The sequence below is a fragment of the Momordica charantia genome (genome assembly GCF_013281855.1).
Source record: "Momordica charantia cultivar OHB3-1 chromosome 3 unlocalized genomic scaffold, Mcharantia_2.0 BLBB01000003.1, whole genome shotgun sequence".
Taxonomy (NCBI): domain Eukaryota; kingdom Viridiplantae; phylum Streptophyta; class Magnoliopsida; order Cucurbitales; family Cucurbitaceae; genus Momordica; species Momordica charantia.
This window is the reverse complement of record NW_028275161.1, coordinates 18,513,123-18,535,654: the sequence shown is the minus strand read 5'-3', so window position 1 is coordinate 18,535,654 and position 22,532 is coordinate 18,513,123. Positions and strand designations below refer to the sequence as shown.

The window sequence follows — 22,532 nt, the reverse complement described above, 5'->3', positions numbered from 1 at the left end:
CGAAAAAAAGGAAAATAAAAGAAAAGCTCCCATCTAAGGATGTCATTTTTGGTACTGTTGAATTTTAGGAATAATATTTACATAAATAACATAAAATTAAATATATATTAAATATTAGTAAAAAAGTTTGAAATTTTACCAAGTTAATATAATCTAAGTCAAACTTAAATGCAACTTAAAACATATTAAGAAAATTCATTTAAAACGCAAATACATTTTTAAATATTATTTTTTAGATTTTTATTTAAATTTTAAAAACATTTTGAAAAATAGCTATCGGTGGGGAGGTAATATTTATAAGCTTAATTTTTAAAAATTAAGCTGGCTTTTCAATGAAATAAATGTACTTGAAATTATAAAAAGAAAAGTTGTGTTGAATTTGAATATTTAAATTTTGTGGGTGGGAAAAGAAAGTGTAAATTTTCCGTGCCACGTAGCTGCTTTAATTGCAAAGGAAAAGATTGTGGAGTTCATAAAGAAAAGCCCTTCCACCACAAATAAAAAGGTAAATTCACCATCTCTAATCAATATTTGACACCTCTCCATTTCATGTTATAAAGATTTGTGACAATAACTCATAATCACCAAACACTACCATTTGCACCTTTCTTTTCATCAACTTATAATTGCCATTAATCTTCAAATTTTAATTTCATATAAATTAAAATTTTTGAATAAGTGAAATGTTTATCACATCTATTAGATGTGATTTGGCTGCATTAGGTGGTATGATATTTCAATAGACAAAAAATTTCAGCAATATAATCCTAACACGAGCATAGTTAAATGATTAATTATCTATTATTACTCTTTATGAAATTAGAAGTTCAAACTTTTACCCGCGTTTGTAATGCACTATTATCTACGTATAATGGAACTAATGTCTTGCTTTTCATAATAGTTAGGAAAAAAAGAATCATATTTTACTTTAAAGTAAAATGTAACAACTTGTATCAATTAGCTTATATGTTTCCATTTTCATCCTCTATTCAACTTTTGCTAATTCACCAACTAATTTTAAAATAAAAATGGATACAAAAATATCCAAAACTAACAAATCTAGTAAAATCAAGCTTTATACACGATTAAGTTTGATTAATATATAAAATCGGCTATTAAATAACTTCACCAAAACCCACAAATTTCTAAAACTAAGAAACCCACTCCAATTTCATTTTTTGTTTGAGTCCTATCAATTCCATACGAATATATGTTTTATATCATTCCACGTAATAATACTTTTTCAATAATCTTTCAAACGAAAATCTATTCGAGAGTAAAAATTGCAATACTTTAGTAGTTCTACTCTCAAAACTAAACCATTTCAGATTAATTAACTTCTTAGATTTACCCTTCTGGATTAAACAACTTTCAGATAAGTTGTGGCGAAAGAGTTAGAGCATAGCTTTAATCTTTCATAGGGATAAGGGAACTTCAAGAACTTCAAAATTTATAATGTTCGTTTGTTTCTAAAGCATAATGTTCAATTGATTAAGGTTTGAATTGCAGTTGCTGAATTTAAAAAGGGAAAATCACGATAAGAATCAAGATCAGAGGAAGTGGAACACCATGGCGTTAGCCTCACTGGGAATTCATCTTCTTCCAATTCCAGCTCCCCCAAATTCTTCCCACAACTCTCTACCCTTCACTTCGCGAAGAGCCCTAGTTTTTGCCCCATCTGCTTTGATGGCTTCCCTCCTCGCTTTCCCTCTTCCCACTCACGCCGCTCTCCCCCAAATACAGGCCCAGGTTCCACAAGAAGAAGATCGAGTCGTCGCTCTCTTTCAGGTCCCTCTCTTTCTCACTCACCATAACTGCAGAATTCTTCAGTTTCAATTGAAATTTAATCTTGCTTCTTTGTTTTCTGTTTTGCTCTGTTGGGTCCCAATTCCAAATGTAGGATGCTTCACCTTCTGTCGTTTACATTAAGGACCTTGAATTAGCTAAGAAACCCCAGAACTCCTCTGAAGAGGCCCTGCTCGTCGAGGATGAGAATGTCAAGGTCAAAGGGACTGGTTCGGGCTTTGTATGGGATAAATTTGGCCATATCGTATGCTCTTCTCTCCTTTAATTCTTACTTGCCTTCATTCTTTGTGACTGTCATTTTCATTTTATTGATTTTGGGTATCGGAAACATTTCTTTTTCTGTTCATTTCACAGAGGAATTTCATTAGGGCTTTGTGATTACTTGTGGCAGGTAACTAATTACCATGTTGTTTCCGCATTGGCTACTGATAACAGTGGATTGCAGCGTTGTAAGGTTTTGTTTATTTGTTACTGTCTTTTGAATTGTTATTTATGTCTTCATAATGGAAGATATATTATCAGTCTCTAGCCACTCCATTTGGCTTGCTTCTGTAGGTAAATTTAGTCGATGCTAAAGGAAATGGAATTTATAGGGAAGCAAAAATTGTAGGTTTTGATCCAGAGTATGATCTAGCTGTTCTCAAGGTATAGAACCAAACTTTTTTTTTTCTTTCCTAATTTTCTTTGAAGCTTCTTGTCTGCTCTGTCGTGTTCAAACTGGGTGCTGTCTACTCAATATAGAAGTTGAAATGATTTTGACATTTACAAAATCCCTCTTGAGATGGTGCCCATATATATTCTGTTTCGTTTTGTTCTAATTTAGCTCGAGACTCAAGGGGAATACCAGATTGAGTGAATTGTGTCTCGGTGATTCTCATCCTGTTTTCCGTTCCTTATGTGATGTGTGAAAGCAGCAGATTGGGAGGAGTGGAAAGTGAACCCTGTGAGCTATGGAGTGATGATGATAACATGTCATTTGTTTTCTATTCCATAAAACAGGCTTCACTGTTTGGACAATCTGTACTGTCAATCTCTTATACTATACCATGATTTGCTGAGTTTGAAGTTGCCATGTAACATCCAGGTGGAACTTGGAGGATGTGAACTAAAGCCCATCGTTCTCGGTACCTCTCGAAATTTACGTGTTGGTCAGAGCTGCTATGCCATTGGCAACCCTTTTGGTTATGAGAAGACACTAACAGCAGGGGTAAGACATCAATAATGTTACTTTCTCCATTTAATTCAGAGGAAACCCTCTTTGGATTTTCTATTTCAAAGCTAAAACTAAATTGGATAGTGAAAATACTTCTCTCTTATAATAAACATATTTCTCATAGGAGATATGATATCTCTCATCTCACACACATTTATGTTTTATTTATCAAAGACTGTGGATGAAGTAAGAGTTTTTCTAAGTGTCACTGTCAAGTTTCCTACTCATAGATTGATGGTGTTCTTTACCAAGAAACACCTGCTGAGAGTCAGCATAGTGGATTGACTAAATAATCGAGAACTGTAAATCATTCAGGGTTTGAATAGCAGGTGATCAGTGGATTGGGTAGAGAAATTCCATCACCAAATGGAAGGGCCATTCGGGGGGGTATTCAGACAGATGCTGCTATTAGTTCAGGTTCATGGTTCAACTACCTGAAATCAGATACCGCCATTTCTCAAACTTGTTTTTTCATGCCTTTTCTTCTGCCGCTTTCTAAAGATTTTCTACTTCCCATCATGTATATTGCAAGAGTGAGCCTTTTTTATTCTTGACACTAAAGCGCTGTTAAGCTCCTTGTACATATATGGCAGCTTATCTTGTTCCTTTCTAATCTGGCTTGATTTCATTACTGCCCCAGTCACCCGTAATAATCATCATCATATTTTAACTTTCCCACATTTTAATGCATTAGAGTTTTACAGGGAATTCAGGGGGGCCATTAATTGACTCCTACGGTCATGTAATTGGAGTCAACACAGCAACTTTCACTCGCAAAGGTAAAGGGCCTCAATTTCTTCATCTGCTTAGTTTGTCAGAGAAAAATATGGCTGATTTCTTTGCCTTAAAGCTTAGTAATTATCAAAGCTAACTCCATCTCTCTCTCTCTCTCTTTTATTTGCTACTTGAAAGAACATAAAATAGTAAAGAAAGAAAGAAAGGACTGCGGTTTTTTTGTGCCAATTCTATTCGAAGTTATATTATTCATCTTTGTTTATGCATTGCAGGAACTGGAATGTCTTCTGGTGTTAATTTTGCAATTCCAATAGACACAGTTGTACGTACGGTTCCATACCTTATTGTATACGGAACACCTTACAGTGAGAGATTTTGATAAAGTTTTACAATCTTTTCACAAGGGAACACAACCATTCATGCAACTCCAACTCCTCTCCAAGACCGTGGACTGCACCGTAAAATGACAATTTGCTAACATAAATGAATTTGCTTTCTTCACAAGTGTTATGATTCATATGAATTCTTTCTAGATCTTGGTCTGAGTTGTGAATAATTGTTTATTTATGGAATATTACTCTTCCTTCCCTCTGTTGGGTGGTTCAATCATTGAAAATATTATTGTTGTACAGATTCAAAGAGTTTTTACTCATCTGTTAAAACTTTCTAGCCTTAATTTCTGGAGTGTAGCTTTCCAAACTAGAAACAATTCAGTGTTTCTGTCTCCATCCAAATAGCATGCCATTGTTGAAGATTCCACTTTTATGCACTTGATTCAATGAATAAAGAAAAGGAGAATATATTCTGGTTATCCACAACCTTGTAAGAGAAAATTTTTTTTATCTCCTTATCCCATATTTCTACTGAAAAGAAATAATCATAAACACTCTCTTCAAACAAGTGTGCTAGTCCTTTTTTCTCCTTTCTTAACCCCAGGCTTAGTCTTGATTTCTAGACTGATAGCAGCGCTAATTGTTCCACAATGGTACTATCTACATGACAGGACACACGGCAAGAGTTGGGGATAAGAATAAGGCCGAGGCACCGTTGTTCCATCGGAGAAGGTGAGCTACGTCGAGTACTACGATACTCCACTGCATCTTGTAGAATGATATTTCCTTGCTTGTCAATGCAGTGAAAAGTTCCCAGGAAAAATCTTCCATCTTTAATGCCTATGAGCATTCGGCGAAACAGTAGCTTTCTCACCTTTGCTATGCAATCTAAACTGCCCGGATTAGACTCGACATTGCTCCCAACCTGAACCCTGGGTCCCTCTGATTCTTGTTCCATGTATGGTTCGATTGATCCCTGTAAGTGGGGAAGGTTGTTGAATATAGTTGATGAACAGGACCAAGTATACGATCAGAATTGCAACTTAAATCAGTATGACAACTCAATTAGTGGAAAACAAATGGGACGAAAACCGTCCTAAAGAAATATATGAAGATTTTTTGAAAAAGGGAAAAAATGAAAGCCAGTAAAAGAGAGATTAATGTAAACCATGAACTCTTTACTAACATCCAATAGACACATAATACACTCCAAGAGGAGAGCAGCCTGTATAACATCAGCAATGAAGGAAAAACTAATGGAAGGAAAGATCTGATCTTAATAAAGCAACTCCATTATAACAAACAAAGTTCTCAAAATCTGTACCGCAGGCTTCGCCATAGGAACAATCCCCATTAGAGGAACTGCCACATAAAAGGGCATATGAAAACGACTGAGAATGGATGGAAATGATGATAACTTTACCAGAAAACATGTTAAAAGAGATCTAACCCACCTCAATTATCTAGTTATCTCAATAAACAAAACCAACACTTTGGAGCGTATGAACTGAGCAAAGAGTCCAGCATACAGCTGAGAATAGCTATTTCTGTTAAAAGAATGTCTCTCATGATAATCATCAGAGATGATAATTGATAATGCAGTGAGGACCTGTAGGAGGTACAGAGGGAGGAAAGTGAAGGAACTACTCAACTGCACTAGCGCTCTTCGTAAATCTGACTCTTTATGCGTGAGAGTTTCAACAAGTATAGGGTAAAGCATGAACACAATTTCCTTTAAGCTAGAGGAAATAGTTAAAAATGGTTATCTTATGGCAGCGGTTTATAGAGCAATTCTGAGTAAGGTATTAGAATCCACAATCACTAGCAACCTTCAATAATCTAGTAAAGCAACTGCCAAAACTTAAACCCTTAATCTCAAAGCTAATTTATCAAATTCCCTTCATCCATTGGGCACTCGGACTCGGAGACCACTTAATTTTTAACCTAACATTCAGCTAATTCATGTTCGAACCTAGAAGAAACCCAATAATAATCAGATGGCAGTGAGAAAAATGACTAATTTCGAATCACCTCGAAGGCTCGAAGATAAAAATTTGCTTGGCTTATTAAATCCGATTAGAAAGATAAATCAATCCAGCACCCAATAGGGCTATCGATAGTACGGATTTTACAGAGAAGAATCGTGGGGTATAAAATTTAAGCAAATATTAGCATTAAAACAGGGGAATTAATAAAGATAAAAAGCTCAAGAATCGTACCTTCCCGCAGTAGAAAGAGAGGCTAAGAGCTAAATTGGCGGGCGATTGCAATTCTTGGCTTCTCGTAGTCGCCGCTGATGAGAGTGGAGGCCGATCCAAATAAATGAAAATTTACTATTAAAAAAAAACTATTTTTAAGGGGGGAAAAGGGGGAAACAAATGCAAATTATTTCACTCTTTTGTTAAATTATTTTTCTTTTTTGTCAAATCAGCAAAGTACAATAAACTATTTCACTTCTACATCAATTAATCGTTAGTCAATTACAGTCGAACAAGTTTATAGACCATTTAAAATCCTTTTGCAAAATCCTAGGATTAAAATATATTTCCCCCTTTTTTTTTTTGCTTTCTTAGTAAAAAAAATCCCAGTCATTGGTATGAGTGGATTTTATATTTTATTGATATTTGTTTAATAAATTATTGAAAATGATTGAAGAAACTTTGAAATCTATTATAAATTATTAATAATGCTAAGCTATATAAAATTGATTTCAACCAATCACCAATTTTTTAGTTCAAATTATCAACTTTTAGAAGGGTATTGGATGCCTTATCAATTCATCACTTGTATTGTAGTCAATTTATCATGTAAATTTGTGATATACTAAAGTAGCATATATAACCTTTTAAGATTAAGATACCTATCTCTGACCAGAAGGTCGTGAGTTCGAACCTCTACCCCTCACAATGTTGTATTCAAGAAAAAAAAGTTGCATATATAACGTTTTTTTATTAGTTAAATTAAAGGTTAGTCCATGAATTTTTAAATTTGTATATAATAGGTCTATAAACTTTAAAAAATATATGATATATCTCTTTAACTTTATATTTTGTGTTTAATAGATGAACCTTCAATTTTATATCTAATAAATCATTGGCCTGATTGACATTTTCTAAAATTCATTGACTTGTTAGATATAAAATTGAAAGTTTTTTTTTAAATGAAAAGCACAAGATAAAAAATTTATGACTCTATTAGGCATAAAAATTTATTTTTGTGTCTAATAGATCCATTAATTTTAAAAATTATTAATATATTAGAGATTTATTAGGCACTAAATAGATTGTTTAAGAATCTATTAGACACAATCCTGAAATTTATTGATTAAACTTGTAATTTAATCTAAGTTAAAAAATTGATGGTTAGAAATTGAACTTTGACCATTTAAATAAATGATTAACATATTAAATTCATAAGAGAAAAATTATTGACATGTTTTTGGAAAAAAATACATTTTCGGTTGGTAGGGTTTGAGCTAAGTGTGTATACTATCTTTGAGTTTTAGACTTTTTAAAGTTAGATAAATTGTTCTATCCACACTTGAGTTCGTCGTATCCAACAAATTATAGTCTGCTACCCGTATATATTATTTGTGAATGTGAGTCGGGAATAAAATCAAGGAGCACATTTTCTTGCTCAAAAATCAATTGGTGCGGATGCCCCTATGTTTTGACTCTTTGAATTTTTCCTTTGGCTTTGTTTCGAGTGTCAAAATACATCAACTTATCGTTAGTCAATTAATGATCCAACAAATTTATAGATACTTTAGAATTATTTTACAAACCCCATAAATAAAAAATATATCTCTTCTAAAACTCTAGGGATCAAATATACATCCATCTCAAACCGTGGATCAAAATATATTTTTCCTGTATATATATTTTTCTAATAATCTACTTTTGCTTTCTTAGTAAAAAAATCCCAGTCACTGGTATGATCAGTAGTGGATTTTATATCTTGTTGATATTTGTTTAATAAATTATTGAAAATGATTGAAGAAATTTTGAAATCTATTATAAATTATCAACAATGTTAAGCTGTATAAAATTGCTTTCAATCAATCACCAATTATCAACTTTTGTAAGGGTATTGGATGCCTCATCAATCCATCACTTGTATTTGTAGTCAATTTATCAGGTAAATTTGTGATATGCTAAAGTGGCATATACAAAGTTATGTCAAGTTTTCTTTTCTTTAGGTTAGGCCACGATCTTTCAAATTCATATGTAATAGATATATGAACTTTAAAAAATATTTGATGTATCTTTTAACTTTATATTTGTCGTTTACTAGATGAACTTTCAATTTTCTAAAATTCACTAACTTATTGGATACAATATTGAAAGGTGTGTTTTTTTTCCTTAAAAGAAAAGCACAAATTTGAAAATTGGATTCTACTCGTCACAAAATTCATTTTAATGTTTAATAGATCTATTAATTTTAAAAATTTTGAATATGTCATTAAATTGAAAGTATAAAAATCTATACCACATGATTAAACTTGTAATTTAATCGCTTAAGTTAAAAAATTGATAGGTAGAAATTGAACTTTGACAATTTGATCAACATATTAATTTTTGTAAAAGAAGATTATGGACATACATTTTTTGAAAAGAAAAAATACATTTTTGGTTGGCGAGGTTAGCTCTATCTTTGAGTTTTAGTCCTTGAGGTTGGATAAATTGTTTTATCCACACTTGAATCGGTGATATAAAAGTCGATGTGGCAGTTACTTGCTAAATTAATTGCTAACTTGGCCAATTATATTAAATTTATAGGTGACTAGACCATATGACGTGGTGATCATCTCATTCATTCTTATTTATTCTCTATTGTTTTTCTTTCTTCATTTTCTCTCTCATTTCTTTCTTCCATCATCCTTCTCCTCTTTTGACAAAGCTACATCGGTTGTCTCTCATTCCTTATTATTGCTACATCTCTGCTGCAAATGTCACTTCAAAGACCATAAATTTAAAACTTCACCATTCAATAATGTATGCATTAACTAATTAAAACTCGATTGATACATGTCATAGTATTATTCGATTTAGATAATTATAATTATATATAATTAATTTAATATCTAGAAATGTAATAATATTTAACTTTAATCTTTAAAATTTTTAAAACGTATATTTAAATTCCCGAAGTTTGAAAATTTTTTAATACTCTATTTTTTATGTTTGTGGTCAATAAACTAATCATGTCATTGTTTAACATCTCCTGCTAGCTTTCATTAGATTTAACCATTTCTCGAACTTCAATAATTAAAATGAATTTTAATAATCAAAATGAATCATTTTCTATTATTTTAAGTAATCACAATTTGAAGATGGAACTATATAGATTAAAAAAACACAAATAAACCAGAAATTATAAACATTCATCACGATTCTACGGAGAAATAAATAAATAAAGATTTGTTCTTTGACAAACATTTGCAGTTAGAAATCAATATATAGAATGATAAATATTGGTTGATTCATTTGCTAATTTTAAGATTCCTATAAAGTTGCTGCCTGGTGCTCGTTTCTTGAATACCGCGCCGCGTCACGGGCTGTGTGTCCAATACGAATTCTTTTCGGGGCTAAATTATCGGCCGTTGTTGTCATCCTGCGATGTCACGACAAACGAGCAACAGTCTACAGCCTGAAACCACTGGGATTCTTAATTTCAAGAGAAAGGTTTATCATTTCAATCGCTTAAGAGATATTTTTAACCTACTTCAGTCCATTTCAGGAAAACATACCGTATCCGTATAAAAGGCTTTATCTTAGAATTTGGGATTTTGATATTTCGCCCTGCGGAGGCTGTGAGGTGAAACCCAGAAGGGAATTTGTCTGAGATTTCAAGATTTCGTGAAAAACCCCTTCGTCAATGGCGTCCAGGAGGCAGTTGCAGTGTTTGGTAAGCCGGGTTTGCAGGGGAAGGAGGCCATACTCTACGGTCCCTGAAAGCAGCGCCTCTTCTTTTCCTGCCTCTGAGAAGCTCATTGACCTGGAAAAAGATCACAGTGCCCATAAGTGAGCTCCACATCTCATGTGTTTGATTGTGTTGTTTCCTCCGCTCAACTCTTGCTCTTTATCTTGAATTGAAGGTTGATGTGGGCTTTGGATTTGCTATGCTGTGTAGTCTGTCGTTTTCTGTTGTTCTAGCTTATGGGCTCTCTCTTTCTTTCTCTTCGTCTCTCCCTCTCTCTCATTTTAATGGTGACATGCTTAGTCCTTGGTGTCAATCATTTTGCGAAATTGATATTTACAAGAGTGGGTTTGATGTTTAAATTATTGACTAGATAAAAAGTTTTTGTAGTCCTTATTTTTATTTCTGGTACTAATCAAATGGCTGGAGTCCTGTATCAGGCATTAGTTTAGATGCCTAAATCAAAAGCCTTGAGTTTGCTGTTTGTGTTCATTTCTCCCTTAATAAGTGGCTTGTAGATTGTCTATTATTATGTTATTTGTTGGTAGCTTTATGTAAGATGCCCAAAATTGTGACAGTTTTAGTTGTGGGTGTACTTCTTTATGTTGATTCTGCCCTTATTGGTGGCCACTTTGTGATGTTGCAGCTACCACCCAATTCCAGTTGTATTCTCTGAAGCCAAGGGATCATCAATATGGGACCCCGAGGGTAAGAGATATCTGGATTTTCTAGCAGCTTATTCTGCTGTCAACCAGGTATTCGAGTGTAATTAGTTTTCATGCAGTATGTGAACTAAATGTGAAAGTTATTTGAATGGTGTATGTGTTTCCTCCTTTCATCACAGAGCAAATGGGACAGGTTTTGCTAAAAAAATTTGTTCAAATGTGTTCATTTCTCTTAACGTTGATTTTAATTTTTAGCGATCATTTCTAAGTGACTTGTTTGACTATTTATCATATGTTATAATCAACTAACTTATTGGCTTTTGCCTGTAGGGACATTGTCATCCAAAGATCGTCAAAGCATTCCAAGAACAAGCAGAGAAACTCACTCTTAGCTCTCGAGCCTTCCATAATGATAGATTTCCCCCATTTGCCGAGTATTTAACAAAAATTTTTGGCTATGATATGGTGCTTCCAATGAACACTGGTGCTGAAGGAGTGGAGACTGCTTTGAAGTTGGCAAGGAAATGGGGTTACAAGAAGAAGAAAATCCCCAAAGATGAAGTATGGTCTCAAGAATTTTTTATTTATGGTTTATATCACGGTCTTTAAATTTTTTAGGTTTCTCTGTAATCCATTTTACTTTGGAACATTAGGCATATTGACCTTCATAGCAGTGCAGACTTAGTTGCTGTTAAGTGCACATGGGTGCTGTAAGGAGCTTAATAAACTACTTGTCTTAAAATTTTAAAGTAAGACTATAGTGATAAGTGTTAGGGCATATTGTTATCCTAATAAGATCATAACTTATCCTCAAAGTTTGTCATGATTAAATGACCTTTGAAGTTATATCTTCTCTCACGTGTGCAGGCTATCATTGTTTCATGTTGTGGATGCTTTCATGGCCGTACGTTGGCTGTTATTTCCATGAGCTGCGACAATGAAGCGACCCGTGAATTTGGGCCATTGTTGCCTGGACATCTTAAAGTCGATTTTGGTGATGCAGTTGCCCTTGAGAAAATCTTTAAAGGTTGAAGTGCATATTGTCCCAAGACATGGTTCCCATCATCTTTGTGATTTACATTCAAGAATTTTGTTACTAAAATAATTATAAAGGAGACATATCGTTCATGTATTTTCACTACAAAACAATCATTTATATTGTGTTTGTTTCACTTGGTAATTATAGGGATTTGTATTTGGCATTGGTCTAACTTATTGTCTGTCATTTTCATGCGAGTGCAGAATACGGAGACCGAATAGCTGGATTTTTGTTTGAGCCCATTCAAGGAGAGGCTGGGGTATGAATGACTGGATCTAATCTCTTTTTATATTATGGAGGTTGATTGCTAAATGTGCTCGGGGCCATTTATATTTGAGTTTTCACTAGCTACAGATAATAATGGATTAGAAAGATCTTACATTCTGTAGAACCAAAACCATATGCCATTAGCCCATTACAAAATTTATCTTTTACGACTTGGATTTATGAAGGGTCCCTTTCTACATTTTTTCTGTATCTGCTCTGCCTCTCTCTCTCTCTCGTGGTTGTTGAAGAATGAGGATTGCTTCCTAATTTATTGACTCTTACAGTTTCCTTTCTGAATTCTGAATCATTTCTGTGATTATATTTGATGTTATTTTAGGTTATAATTCCCCCTGATGGTTACTTGAAAGCTGTACGAGATCTTTGCACAAAGTATAATATCTTGATGATTGCTGATGAAATACAATCTGGCTTAGCAAGGTCAGGGAAATTATTGGCTTGTGATTGGGAAAATGTCAGACCAGATTTAGTGGTATTGCTCTCTCTCTCTCTCTCTCTCTCTCTCTCTCTAATTTTCTGTCTCACGTTCAGTATTTTCTCTATAATCCATATGATGGGACTTCTTTTTATTTTCTAGTTTGCTCTCATGGAGGTCTGTAATATAAAAAAAAAATACCATGGATTTCAATATGGTAGAGGATGGTTGATCAACATTCCTCATTTCGAAATGATGTAATAAATTGTTGTGTTGTCATTCCAAGAGTACGAAATGCATTTAGTTTGTTTCATTCTAGTGTTGGATTACTTGTAGAAACAATATCCAATTGGCTTCTTTTGGTTTATATTGGCCTAAAATACATTAGATCTCCCAATTTGCTCTTGAAGCTTTTAGTTATTGGAATAATGAAAAACCTTCCAACTATATAGGCATGGTCAGCTTTCTAACCCCCTGCCCCTTCTTTGTGAAAAAAGTTTCCAATTCTTCCCAAATTTACGTTTATTTATTTACTTTAGCCAATTTGTTTCTTATGTAAGTTATCCTTTCAGAATATGAAAGTACATTTGGTTCAAGCTTGTTTGACTTTAAGAATAAATATCATGAGTGGGAAGCTTCTTGCTACAACATGCTGTAACATATTTTACCAGTCTACCTAAATCTTGAAGGATTCTGTAGTAATATATTTGCATAGTTCACGGCAGTTTAATTTTAACATTATCTCCTAAATTAGATTCTTGTTTCCCTTATATTCAATATGTCTTGACCCTTTATTTTAATTTTTCTAGGTGAAGATATAAACGTAGCATTTAAATGATTGTTAATAGTCTAATTCAACAAGTAGAGAATTATTATTATTATTTTTATAAGAAACCGAGCTGTCGTTCAGAAACATGAAAGGATATAAAGGGACATACAAAAAACAAGCCCAACAAAAGGAGAACTGCCTAAGAGAAGGGACCCCAATCAAAAGAATACACCTAACTGGTAATTACAAATGGCCTTAGAAACCGATACCTTTAAGAGGTATTAAATCTAACTAAATCTCAAATTTCCTCCCAAAACCTCTCCACCCTCAAAAAATTCTATTATTCCTCTGAATCCAAATACCTCACAAAATTGCAAAAAAATAAGCTTGACACAACAAGACCTCTCTATCTCGAAAGGGGGGGCAAAGCAATTCAACAAGTAGAGAATTGGTGCTGCTGAAGTTGGTTTCAATTTTGTTTGCCATGTTTCGAGTATAATATGAATGTCCATAGATTTGAGTAAAAGTTGGGTGCAATTTCAGACTTTGCTGTTGTATTTGGTATAAGATGCCATAAATTTAGAGGGATATCAGTTGATGCTGGTATCAATTGATGCTTATTTATTAATATGGTTATACCCTAATGTTTTCCTTCCCTAATGTTTTCCTTAGTACTTGAATTTCTTCTACAAATAAACTTCTACATGACTGTTCATTTCAGATACTGGGAAAAGCATTGGGTGGTGGAGTAATACCTGTGAGTGCTGTTCTTGCTGACAAAGATGTAATGCTTTGTATCCAACCTGGGGAGCACGGGAGGTGTGTAACTTGTGTTCAGATTTATAAAATAGACTCTTTTTGGTTTTCGCCTAACTGGTGACTTGTAATCTCCAATTATCCTTAAGGTTCAGGTGTTTCCTTTCCTTCCAAGGAGGCTGATTTTCAGCAACTAACCAGAACAAATCTTAGGGGCCCTAGATCCATAATCATAATCTGGGTTGGGATTAAAACTGTTGAGCAGAGGGAACATCTGTGTCATTTACAGGCCTCCTATAATTCAGGACCCAATTGAAATTCTCTACACCTAACACTTCCTTAACTGCTTTGCTTTTACTTTAAGCTAAATTGTATATTCTGGGAAAAACTGCATTTAGAGAGGCTAAGAAGCCAACTAAAAATAGCCAGAATTTTGTATGCAATCCATCCCGTTATTCGACTTAAGAAACTGTTTCCTTGTTATCTCTGTTTTGTACTGTCCCATGTATTCTTCGCTCTGTATTGAAGTTGTTCTTTTTATAATTTTTTTTTTGAAACTGTTGTGGTGATGTCAAGTTAACACTGACCTTACTGTTAATATCACTATGCACAGTACTTTTGGAGGAAATCCATTGGGAAGTGCAGTTGCTATTGCATCACTCGACGTGATCAAAGATGAGAAACTTGCTGAAAGGTATGATGAATTGTTGCCTATTTTTTCTCTTTATCAGTTCTCAAAGGGGAAAATATCTGTAGATTGAGGCCATAGAACTACTTTCCAGATGTAGAAACAGCTGAGTCAGAGAACAACATTTAGTTTCTAAACTAGGACTTGAGTAGGGCCTTGATACTGCAAGTATACTTTCCAGATATATTCGTCATTTTCGTTGCTCTCTTTTTATCTTATTGATATAATAAAATGTTGAACACTGGTTTCCATACGATTTACAGATCAGCTCAGTTAGGAGAGGAGCTTAGAAATCAACTAGTCAAAGTTCAGGAACGATTCCCGGAATACATCAAGGACGTTCGAGGTAGAGGTTTATTCAATGCTGTGGAGCTCAAAGGCAAAGCTTTGTCTCCTGTTTCTGCATATGATATCTGCATGAAGTTGAAGGAGAGGGGAGTTCTTGCTAAGCCAACACATGATACTATTATTCGATTAACTCCTCCACTCTCCATAAGGTATGAAAAATATTACAATTAACCGTTTTCTTCTTGCTGGTACTCAGCCTGATAAAAGTTTACATATATAAATTGTAAAAAGAAAAAAAGAATTAGAACTGAGTACGAAGTACTGAAGTAGGATGCTTAGTTGCAGTGCTATTATATTGCCTTTATATTGTTTGATCGAATGTTCTCTTATTCCCAGTGACCTGTTGTTCATCTAGCACTAGGTCCATTTTTTGTTGCTGTAGATATGAAATAATTAAAATCATCATCTTTTCACCTAAGCACTATGATTTGAAAGCTTTGAAAAGTTATTTTTTTTTGGGGGGGGTAGGGAAAGAAGTAAAGAGAGAGAAAGTACAAGAGGGAGCTGGCTATTTAGACACCTTCAAGGCCAGAACTTGGACTTGGTCGTGCAGAAAGGAAGAAGCCAGAAGCACGGATTTGCAAGATGAGCAAAGAAGTCGCCTCATGTTTGGACCTACTGGCCAAGAGATAGTCTTGGACAGGCAGTTTCTATGGAGCATAGGCCTTCCAAAAGGGGAGAGAGAAAACTCGAAGCGGGAGTTGGCACTTTGAGCGCCTTCAGGAAGCCGGGAACTTGGACTTGGTCATGGAGAATGGAAGATCCTTCCGGGGGTGCTAGAGGCTAATTTGAAAGTCTTGGATTAGACAATTTCTATGGAGCATAGGCCTCCCAAAAGGAGAGAGAGAGAACTCAAAGAGGGAGATGGCGCTTTGAACACCCTCAAGAAGACGGAAACTTGGACTTGGTCATGGAGTAAGGAAAGACGCTTCCGGGGTGTTTCAGGCAAACGGGAAAGAAGTAAGGGAGAGAGAACTCAAGAGGCAGGCACCATCAAGAAAACCCAAAGAGAGAGGGGGGGGAGTTGAGTTGGCGCTTTGAGCGCCTACAAGAAGACGGGAACTTGGAATCGGTCATGGAGTAGGGAAGACGCTGGGGGAGTTACAAGCAAATGGGGAAAGAAGCAGCGAGAGAGAGGCGCCATTGAGAACCGAAGAACAAGCTGAATAATCTCAATAATCACAATAATAGCATTAACAATTTCTTAACATAATTGAAAATGATGAACAACATTAGTTCTGTTGTGTCTCATATATTGAATGTGTGTTCTGATCATAAGCATTTCTGCAGTTGGGATGAGCTGAAAGAAGGGTCAAAGGCACTGAATGATGTGATGGAACATGATCTTCCACAGCTGCTCAAGGAAAAGCCACACAATGCTTCCTCAACTCATTCCAGTTCCAACATATGTGATCGCTGTGGAAGAAACCTGTATGCCTCTGAAGATTAAAATCTCTCAACTGCTCTTTCCCTCCATCACAAGCCAATAAAAAATGGGGTTTCTTTCAACTTTTCTTAAACATTATGTATTGTATTCTGCCACTCTGGATTGCCATTTAAAGAAAGATTGAGGACTAAAGTGGAATATTTACAAGTACGTGCCTAAAAGTATAGGGGTTATTGTGCACTCGCAATTATTATAAATTCAGGAAAAACAATATGAATTATTCTAGAAAATAGGTATCTATGAAAATAAACTAAAATAAAATTAGAAAAGATTACTTTCATATCCAATTGAACAAAACAGCGCAAGGAAAACCAAAATGATTTAAGGCGCAATTGTAAATCTTTTTGTATTAACAAATAAAAGAGGATAAATTAAATCCACATAGATTTAAGATTAAGATATTGTTTCTGTTCCTATACTTCTAACTTTACTATCAATCATTTTAATCTCACTTTTGAAACGTTTATTTGATCTTTAATATAACACTACATTTAATATATTTCTTGAAATGTAGTTTTAAATTTATATTAAAACGTTTTCTTGGGATATAAAACTTATGTTAAAATTATGCAAACACATATCAAAATAACAACTTTTTAAAAGTGTGAATGGGACAAGAGTAGAATAAAAATTTTAAAAGTAAATAAATTAAAATTAAAAATACACGCAATGAAATAATATTTGAACATGGATTTAATGAATTCAGGTTCAGTCACATCACCATCCATCAATAAAATAAGGTAAAAATAAAATGAACACCATATTATAAGTTAACAAGTTAAATGATAAGTACTTGTCAAACTTAATTCCAACTTGGGTTTAGAATTAGAGAGGATCTTGGCCAATAGCCTATCACTTAACCTTTCAAATCATTGAGAAATTTATGCAAATGGAGATTTTTATAATATTAAAAAAAATAAAATGGAGTATATAATATGAGAGACATGGACATTTTATACACTAAAAGGAGGGACAAATTAGAGACACAATAATTAGAAGCTTTTGGTGGTTGTGCAATTATAAAGCCAGGACAGCTTCTTATATTTTACAACATTTAATTTAAATAGAGCTAGGGATTAGCTATCCTAACAAAATATTTAGAAACTCTCTCTTTTTTTTTCATTATTAAAAAAAAAATATTGTGGGTCATATCCTAGAAATTTCTAATGAATTGTTAGCTGTATTACATTAATGTATGTTGACATTTATTCCAAAAAAAAAAAAAAAGAGCTTAGCTGTTTTAGTATCATATTTGGCCAATCATTTTCCATTTTGGATTTATTTTTATGTAAATAAGTGTCAAATTCTCCTTGCTATATATCTCAAAGCATAAATATTTAGAATTTTATTCTTGGTGTTATCTCTTTATTTATTTATTTAATCAAGTTGATGAATAATTTAAATTATGTTATGACATAAGTGGAATAAGAGTATTTTATTTTTTGTTGGTTAATATTTTTCTTTATTGCCATGACATATTTTGAGTGTTTATTCTTGATTAAATATCAAATAGTATTTTATTTATTAAATGAAGTTATTCTCCCCCTCCAAAATCATAGATTTAGGAACAAATTTTACAAGTTTAAAATTCTTTAAATTAATTAAAAAAAATAGCTTTCTAAACAACTCATAATCTTCATTTCATAATTCGCAATCAGTTATTGAATCAAATCAAGATTATTGATATAAATATTCCAAAACAACTTTTAAGACGTTGAATCATCTAACAAAAAAAAATTATCAAATCAAATGAAATGACATATTCTTATATACGCAGTTCGGAAGACCTATAAAATAAAAAAATTTTGAACTTTCGTTTTTTTCCTCTTCACCCCCTCACTTCCTCAAAATTACTTGAATTGCCCAAGTCCAAATCTAACAAAAAAATTTTTTTTTTTAAAAATGAAATGGGGCAGCATGAGATCATCAAATATCACATGGACACATTTTTGTTTCACATGTTGTTATGGTCTTCTTCCCTCTTTAGGGCATAGGGCTTAGGGCATTTGATTTGATATAATTTAATGCAATTACTAAAAGAGACATTTCTCCTATGGAATCCAATCCAACCTTCCTTCCCACTTGTTCCATTAAAGTATTATATGGATTCCTAAAGTTATTTATTCTTTATCCTTTCCTTTTTCCCTTTTTAGATTTACATTCCCTTTTTCTTTTTCCCTTTGATTCTTAACTTTGGGAATTGTTTTAGAGGCTATAATACAATTGAGTGAAGAATAATTTGGGCTATAGCACCTACATTGTATTTATTTAGCTGAATAATTTTTCGAAATGATTTAAATTAGTTGGATCATATCAGTACGAAATAGAGAGATATTATGCCGACATTAACTTAATCTATACATATACTAATTTTTGTTCTTGTCATCATTCTCACATGATATGACTCTCCACCCATTATTAACGCCATTGCTATATCTAAAATTTTCTATCTCTGTTTTTAATTATTTATTTCATATTTAAAAAAAAAGGCACAACTTTTTTTTTTCTGGGTGGGAGTGTCTCTAAGCTACCTTAAACACAACTTGAGTAATCTCACAAGATAACATTTGATGATCATGAAACATGTTGGATTTTAATATCCTAGAAGAATAAGGGGCGACATAAGATTTAAGTTCAAGTTTCAAAAATCTCTTTATTATTAATTTTTTTACTTACTCCAATAACCATTAACCATGGCTGTTGGAATGGTCATATGAGAGATTTAACGTGATAATTTTAGTAATACATGTTTGAATAAGGAGTTATACCCCACAAATGGAAAGTAATTTCAAACTTGGACATGCTAAACAAGAAATTCCGTCTCTTCACAACGATTCGTGCTAGTTTATTCAAATAATACATCTCTCACGAGTTCAAAAAAGTACTCCAAGCAAAGTAACATTAGTCTTTATCAAAAACATCAAAATCTTTGTAAAATGAAACTATATGATATTCAAATTATTTGATTTGAATCATAAATTTGGGAAAAGAAAAAGAAGGCATCCATATTCAAAGAACTAAACATTAAATTTTGGAGATTGCTATGATCCCATGAATCGTTTGTATGTGATTGTACGGTCAATCCATACGGAATTCGGTTCACAATGTATAATTTTGTACTTCTCTTCCCAATTCTTTTTCAATTATTATTTACACATTTTCTTTTTTTAATTGCTTCCTAGACATGGCACGTGCCAAAAACACTGTTCTACTTTTTAATACATCATTTATTAATTACTTTTAAATTTTAAATTTTTTTTAGATCTAATCCAATCAACCTTCATGGGTGATAATTGATACCAAGATGGGATTCATCATCCACTCCTTCAATAATTTTTCTTATGCATTTATTTATTCACGCGCTATGCTTTAATTACATCTTAAATTATATTTAAATTTTCTAATTACATTAAAACAAACAAATATAGGACTTTTATTAATCAAACTCCTACGATGTGTAATCAAATGTTGAGTCCTCTCTTCTTATTCGTGTATATAGTCAAGTTTTTGGTCTAATCAAAGAAAAGTAGGGCTTGATATTTGAAAGACTTCTTATCACGTAGGAAAATTTGCAAAATTTTAGAAAAAAAGGAAAATGGGGTCTCCATTCTCATAACAAGTGTCGGCATTGGGGTTTGGTTAAGAGATAATTTAAGTACAATGGGGAGTATTAAGAAAGGAGATTAAAAAGTTTAATGTCCGTACCAATAAATATATATATAAATATGAAGCAAAATGTTGATGCTTCATTTATGAACCAACCTCTTCTTTGTCCCACTTTCTTTTAATGCCTCTTTCTCTCTCTCTCATTTGGTACCATATCAGTGTACTTTAGTTACCTTCATTTCATTTTTATTAATTTTCCTTTTCCTTATTCTAATGTACACGTATTGTAAATATTATGTTCCAAGTATAATGGAGAATTTTTCATACTACTCTCGTTTATTGTTTGCCAAATCAGCATCTATTTAAGAATGATATAAGATCCTCGTAGTACTGAGGCTAAAAGTTACTAATAAAGATATGGTCTTCTTCTCTGATAATTGAGTGAATAGCAAGTATCTAAAATTAAGCGAAGTGAGTAGAACTAAGAGAAATTTGGTGATGGTTTTGAACATATTTACGAGGAGGTTGATAGAATATTAACGGCACATGATTGGTGTTTTTAGTATTGATTATTGTAAATTTAATTATGAAGATGGTGCTTTCAAGTAGCAAGTGATAAAATTTAAAAAGGAATTAATTAAAGATAGGTCCCCTTTGTAGACCAGTTGGGCCAACCCAACCCAACTTGGTTATGACCCTAAACCCACCACACCAAATTCATGCAGTAGTTGCCCCCACCTTAACATCCCATCTTTCTCTATTTTCTTTATTTTTCTTTTCACACATAATAGTTTCCAGTTTGTATTAATTAATGATGAAATTTTGGGATTGGAAATAATCAATACATTCTTGATTTGATGTGACCATTATAAACCTTTCTTCAGGTTGGTTCGGGTGACTAACTTGATCAAATTTAGTCGACTAAATTAGGTGGGTCCGACTTGATCGACTTAACTTGGGTGGTTTGACCCACGTCGCTTCCTTAACCTCACTCTAGGTGTATCTAGTACGGTAATTTGATCCGTAACATAATTGAAATTGGAAATAAATCTTATTGTTTTTTACATTTACGACCATAAAATCAAAGGTTTATATTATCATTTATAATGTAGAAAATTAGGTAGAAAAAGGGGGAAAATAAAGCACAGAATTATTAAATTAGTGATAAGAGTTGTTTGTCCTATTAATTAAAAAGATAGAACTACAGATTAAAGATGATTCTTTGTTTGGCTGCATCCATACCTTTTTCTTTTACCCAAAAAAGAAAGTGAACATAATTTGGTGACAGAAAGATTTAACATTTTTGAATAATAGATAGATAGGGGTACAATTTGAATTTTATTTTTTTTTTAAAATACTTACCATATTGGTTGAATTAGTTCAATCAGATTGATTAATACATGTACATCTTTTTTTTTTCTTTTTTTTTTTTTGATAAAAACATGTACATCTTTTTTTCTTGAAAAAGATGCAAAATAATTATTTGATTTGATATTGAAACAAGAATAGATAAACTTTATTGCACAAATTTAATATGCCTTCTAAAAAATGTCACAATTCTTTTTATAAAAATATAGCATAAGTTTGACTTTTCTTTCTACATTTTATATGATATTTGAAAAAAAAAATCCTTAATTTGAATTATGCTATTTTTTAAAATTTTAAACTTTAATTTATATTTATTTTATGTTTTTATATAAATGCCTAAAAAAATTCTAACTAATTAAGCAGTAATAATAAATTATTTGAAAATTATAAGAGCGCTTAAAAAGCATGAAATATTAATCCATGATATTTCTAAAACACTTGTAACATATAGATTTATTCATTTTAATTTTAATTTTGTATTCTCAAAATATTTATTGTTACGTGCATACTTAGATTCCTTCACTCACTAAACTTTATTCATTTCATCTCATTTCTTTTCATCACAATGTTAGCATGACACTTTATTCACTAAACTTTTTGAAATATAGCTATAAGTTTGTATCAAATGGTTTCCATTATACATTAAATTTGTGATAAAATTTTACAAATAGGGATTAAACTGGTCACTTTTTAAAGCATAAGAATCAAAATGGACGTTTTTTTTATATACGTGAGTGTTCGGATCAGCTCACGCGCACATCGACTAATCTCACGGGACAACCACATGACCCTATAATATTTTGTGCTAGGAAAAGAAGTATTTAAACCTAAAACATAAGACGGAAGAATACGATTAGTTTGTAATAAATCAACATCCACCCACACATGTATAATAAACTACCTATAGTTTTAAGTTGTAGCTCTAGAGTTAGTATAGGCCTAGAATATGATATGTTTAAAGTAAGGAGTAAGGAGTAAGATTTTTCTGTTTGGAAAATAAATTAAAAGAAATGAGAGAAAGAAAAAAAGAAAAAAAGAAAAAGAAAAAGAAAAAAAGAAGGAACAACTTTTACTACTTTAAGGGAAAAGGAAGAAAAAATAAAGAAAAAGAAAAAGGCGATAACATAACATAAGAAGAAGA

At 32.6% G+C, this 22,532-nt stretch overlaps 3 protein-coding genes across 5 annotated transcripts; 2 read left to right on the top strand and 1 right to left on the bottom strand.

The window, feature by feature from the left end:
- Positions 1 to 1,347: 1,347 nt before the first annotated feature.
- Positions 1,348 to 4,385, top strand: DEG5 (DEGP protease 5). 3 transcript variants are annotated; one of them, XM_022284323.2, is made up of 9 exons: positions 1,355 to 1,788; positions 1,901 to 2,050; positions 2,198 to 2,260; positions 2,362 to 2,451; positions 2,891 to 3,013; positions 3,349 to 3,436; positions 3,724 to 3,798; positions 4,027 to 4,076; positions 4,159 to 4,385. In XM_022284323.2, the coding sequence occupies exons 1-9, from the start codon at positions 1,570 to 1,572 to the stop codon at positions 4,219 to 4,221; spliced, it is 921 nt and encodes a 306-aa protein (XP_022140015.1). In that variant the 5' UTR covers positions 1,355 to 1,569; the 3' UTR covers positions 4,222 to 4,385. The 3 variants fall into 3 exon arrangements, with proteins under 3 accessions (XP_087977974.1, XP_022140015.1, XP_022140016.1); XM_088121848.1 differs by lacking the exon at positions 2,362 to 2,451 and having other exon boundaries at positions 1,348 to 1,788; XM_022284324.2 differs by having other exon boundaries at positions 1,364 to 1,788; positions 4,027 to 4,385.
- Positions 4,386 to 4,498: 113 nt separating this feature from the next.
- On the bottom strand, positions 4,499 to 6,463 carry LOC111010777 (Small nuclear ribonucleoprotein family protein). The gene is made up of 2 exons (XM_022284325.2): positions 6,306 to 6,463; positions 4,499 to 5,062 (listed from the first exon to the last, which is right to left on the bottom strand). Exon 2 carries the CDS (start codon positions 5,042 to 5,044, stop codon positions 4,706 to 4,708), a length of 339 nt encoding a protein of 112 aa, XP_022140017.1. The 5' UTR covers positions 5,045 to 5,062; positions 6,306 to 6,463; the 3' UTR covers positions 4,499 to 4,705.
- A 3,209-nt stretch (positions 6,464 to 9,672) lies between these two features.
- On the top strand, positions 9,673 to 16,564 carry DELTA-OAT (ornithine-delta-aminotransferase). Its single transcript, XM_022284347.2, has 10 exons — positions 9,673 to 10,109; positions 10,652 to 10,760; positions 11,001 to 11,231; positions 11,538 to 11,697; positions 11,913 to 11,968; positions 12,314 to 12,466; positions 13,900 to 13,997; positions 14,548 to 14,628; positions 14,886 to 15,119; positions 16,261 to 16,564. Exons 1-10 carry the CDS (start codon positions 9,964 to 9,966, stop codon positions 16,418 to 16,420), a joined length of 1,428 nt encoding a protein of 475 aa, XP_022140039.1. The 5' UTR covers positions 9,673 to 9,963; the 3' UTR covers positions 16,421 to 16,564.
- Positions 16,565 to 22,532: the final 5,968 nt, after the last annotated feature.

Bases quoted from the DNA above. Each gene is read 5' to 3' on its own strand.
- DELTA-OAT (XM_022284347.2), top strand. From the start codon at position 9,964: ATGGCGTCCAGGAGGCAGTTGCAGTGTTTGGTAAGCCGGGTTTGCAGG. The intron at 10,761-11,000 runs GTATTCGAGTGT...TTTTGCCTGTAG, and splicing joins CTTATTCTGCTGTCAACCAG to GGACATTGTCATCCAAAGAT. The intron at 15,120-16,260 runs GTATGAAAAATA...GCATTTCTGCAG, and splicing joins ACTCCTCCACTCTCCATAAG to TTGGGATGAGCTGAAAGAAG.
- DEG5 (XM_022284323.2), top strand. From the start codon at position 1,570: ATGGCGTTAGCCTCACTGGGAATTCATCTTCTTCCAATTCCAGCTCCC. The intron at 1,789-1,900 runs GTCCCTCTCTTT...TTCCAAATGTAG, and splicing joins GAGTCGTCGCTCTCTTTCAG to GATGCTTCACCTTCTGTCGT. The intron at 2,051-2,197 runs GTATGCTCTTCT...TACTTGTGGCAG, and splicing joins GGGATAAATTTGGCCATATC to GTAACTAATTACCATGTTGT.
- LOC111010777 (XM_022284325.2), bottom strand. From the start codon at position 5,044: ATGGAACAAGAATCAGAGGGACCCAGGGTTCAGGTTGGGAGCAATGTC.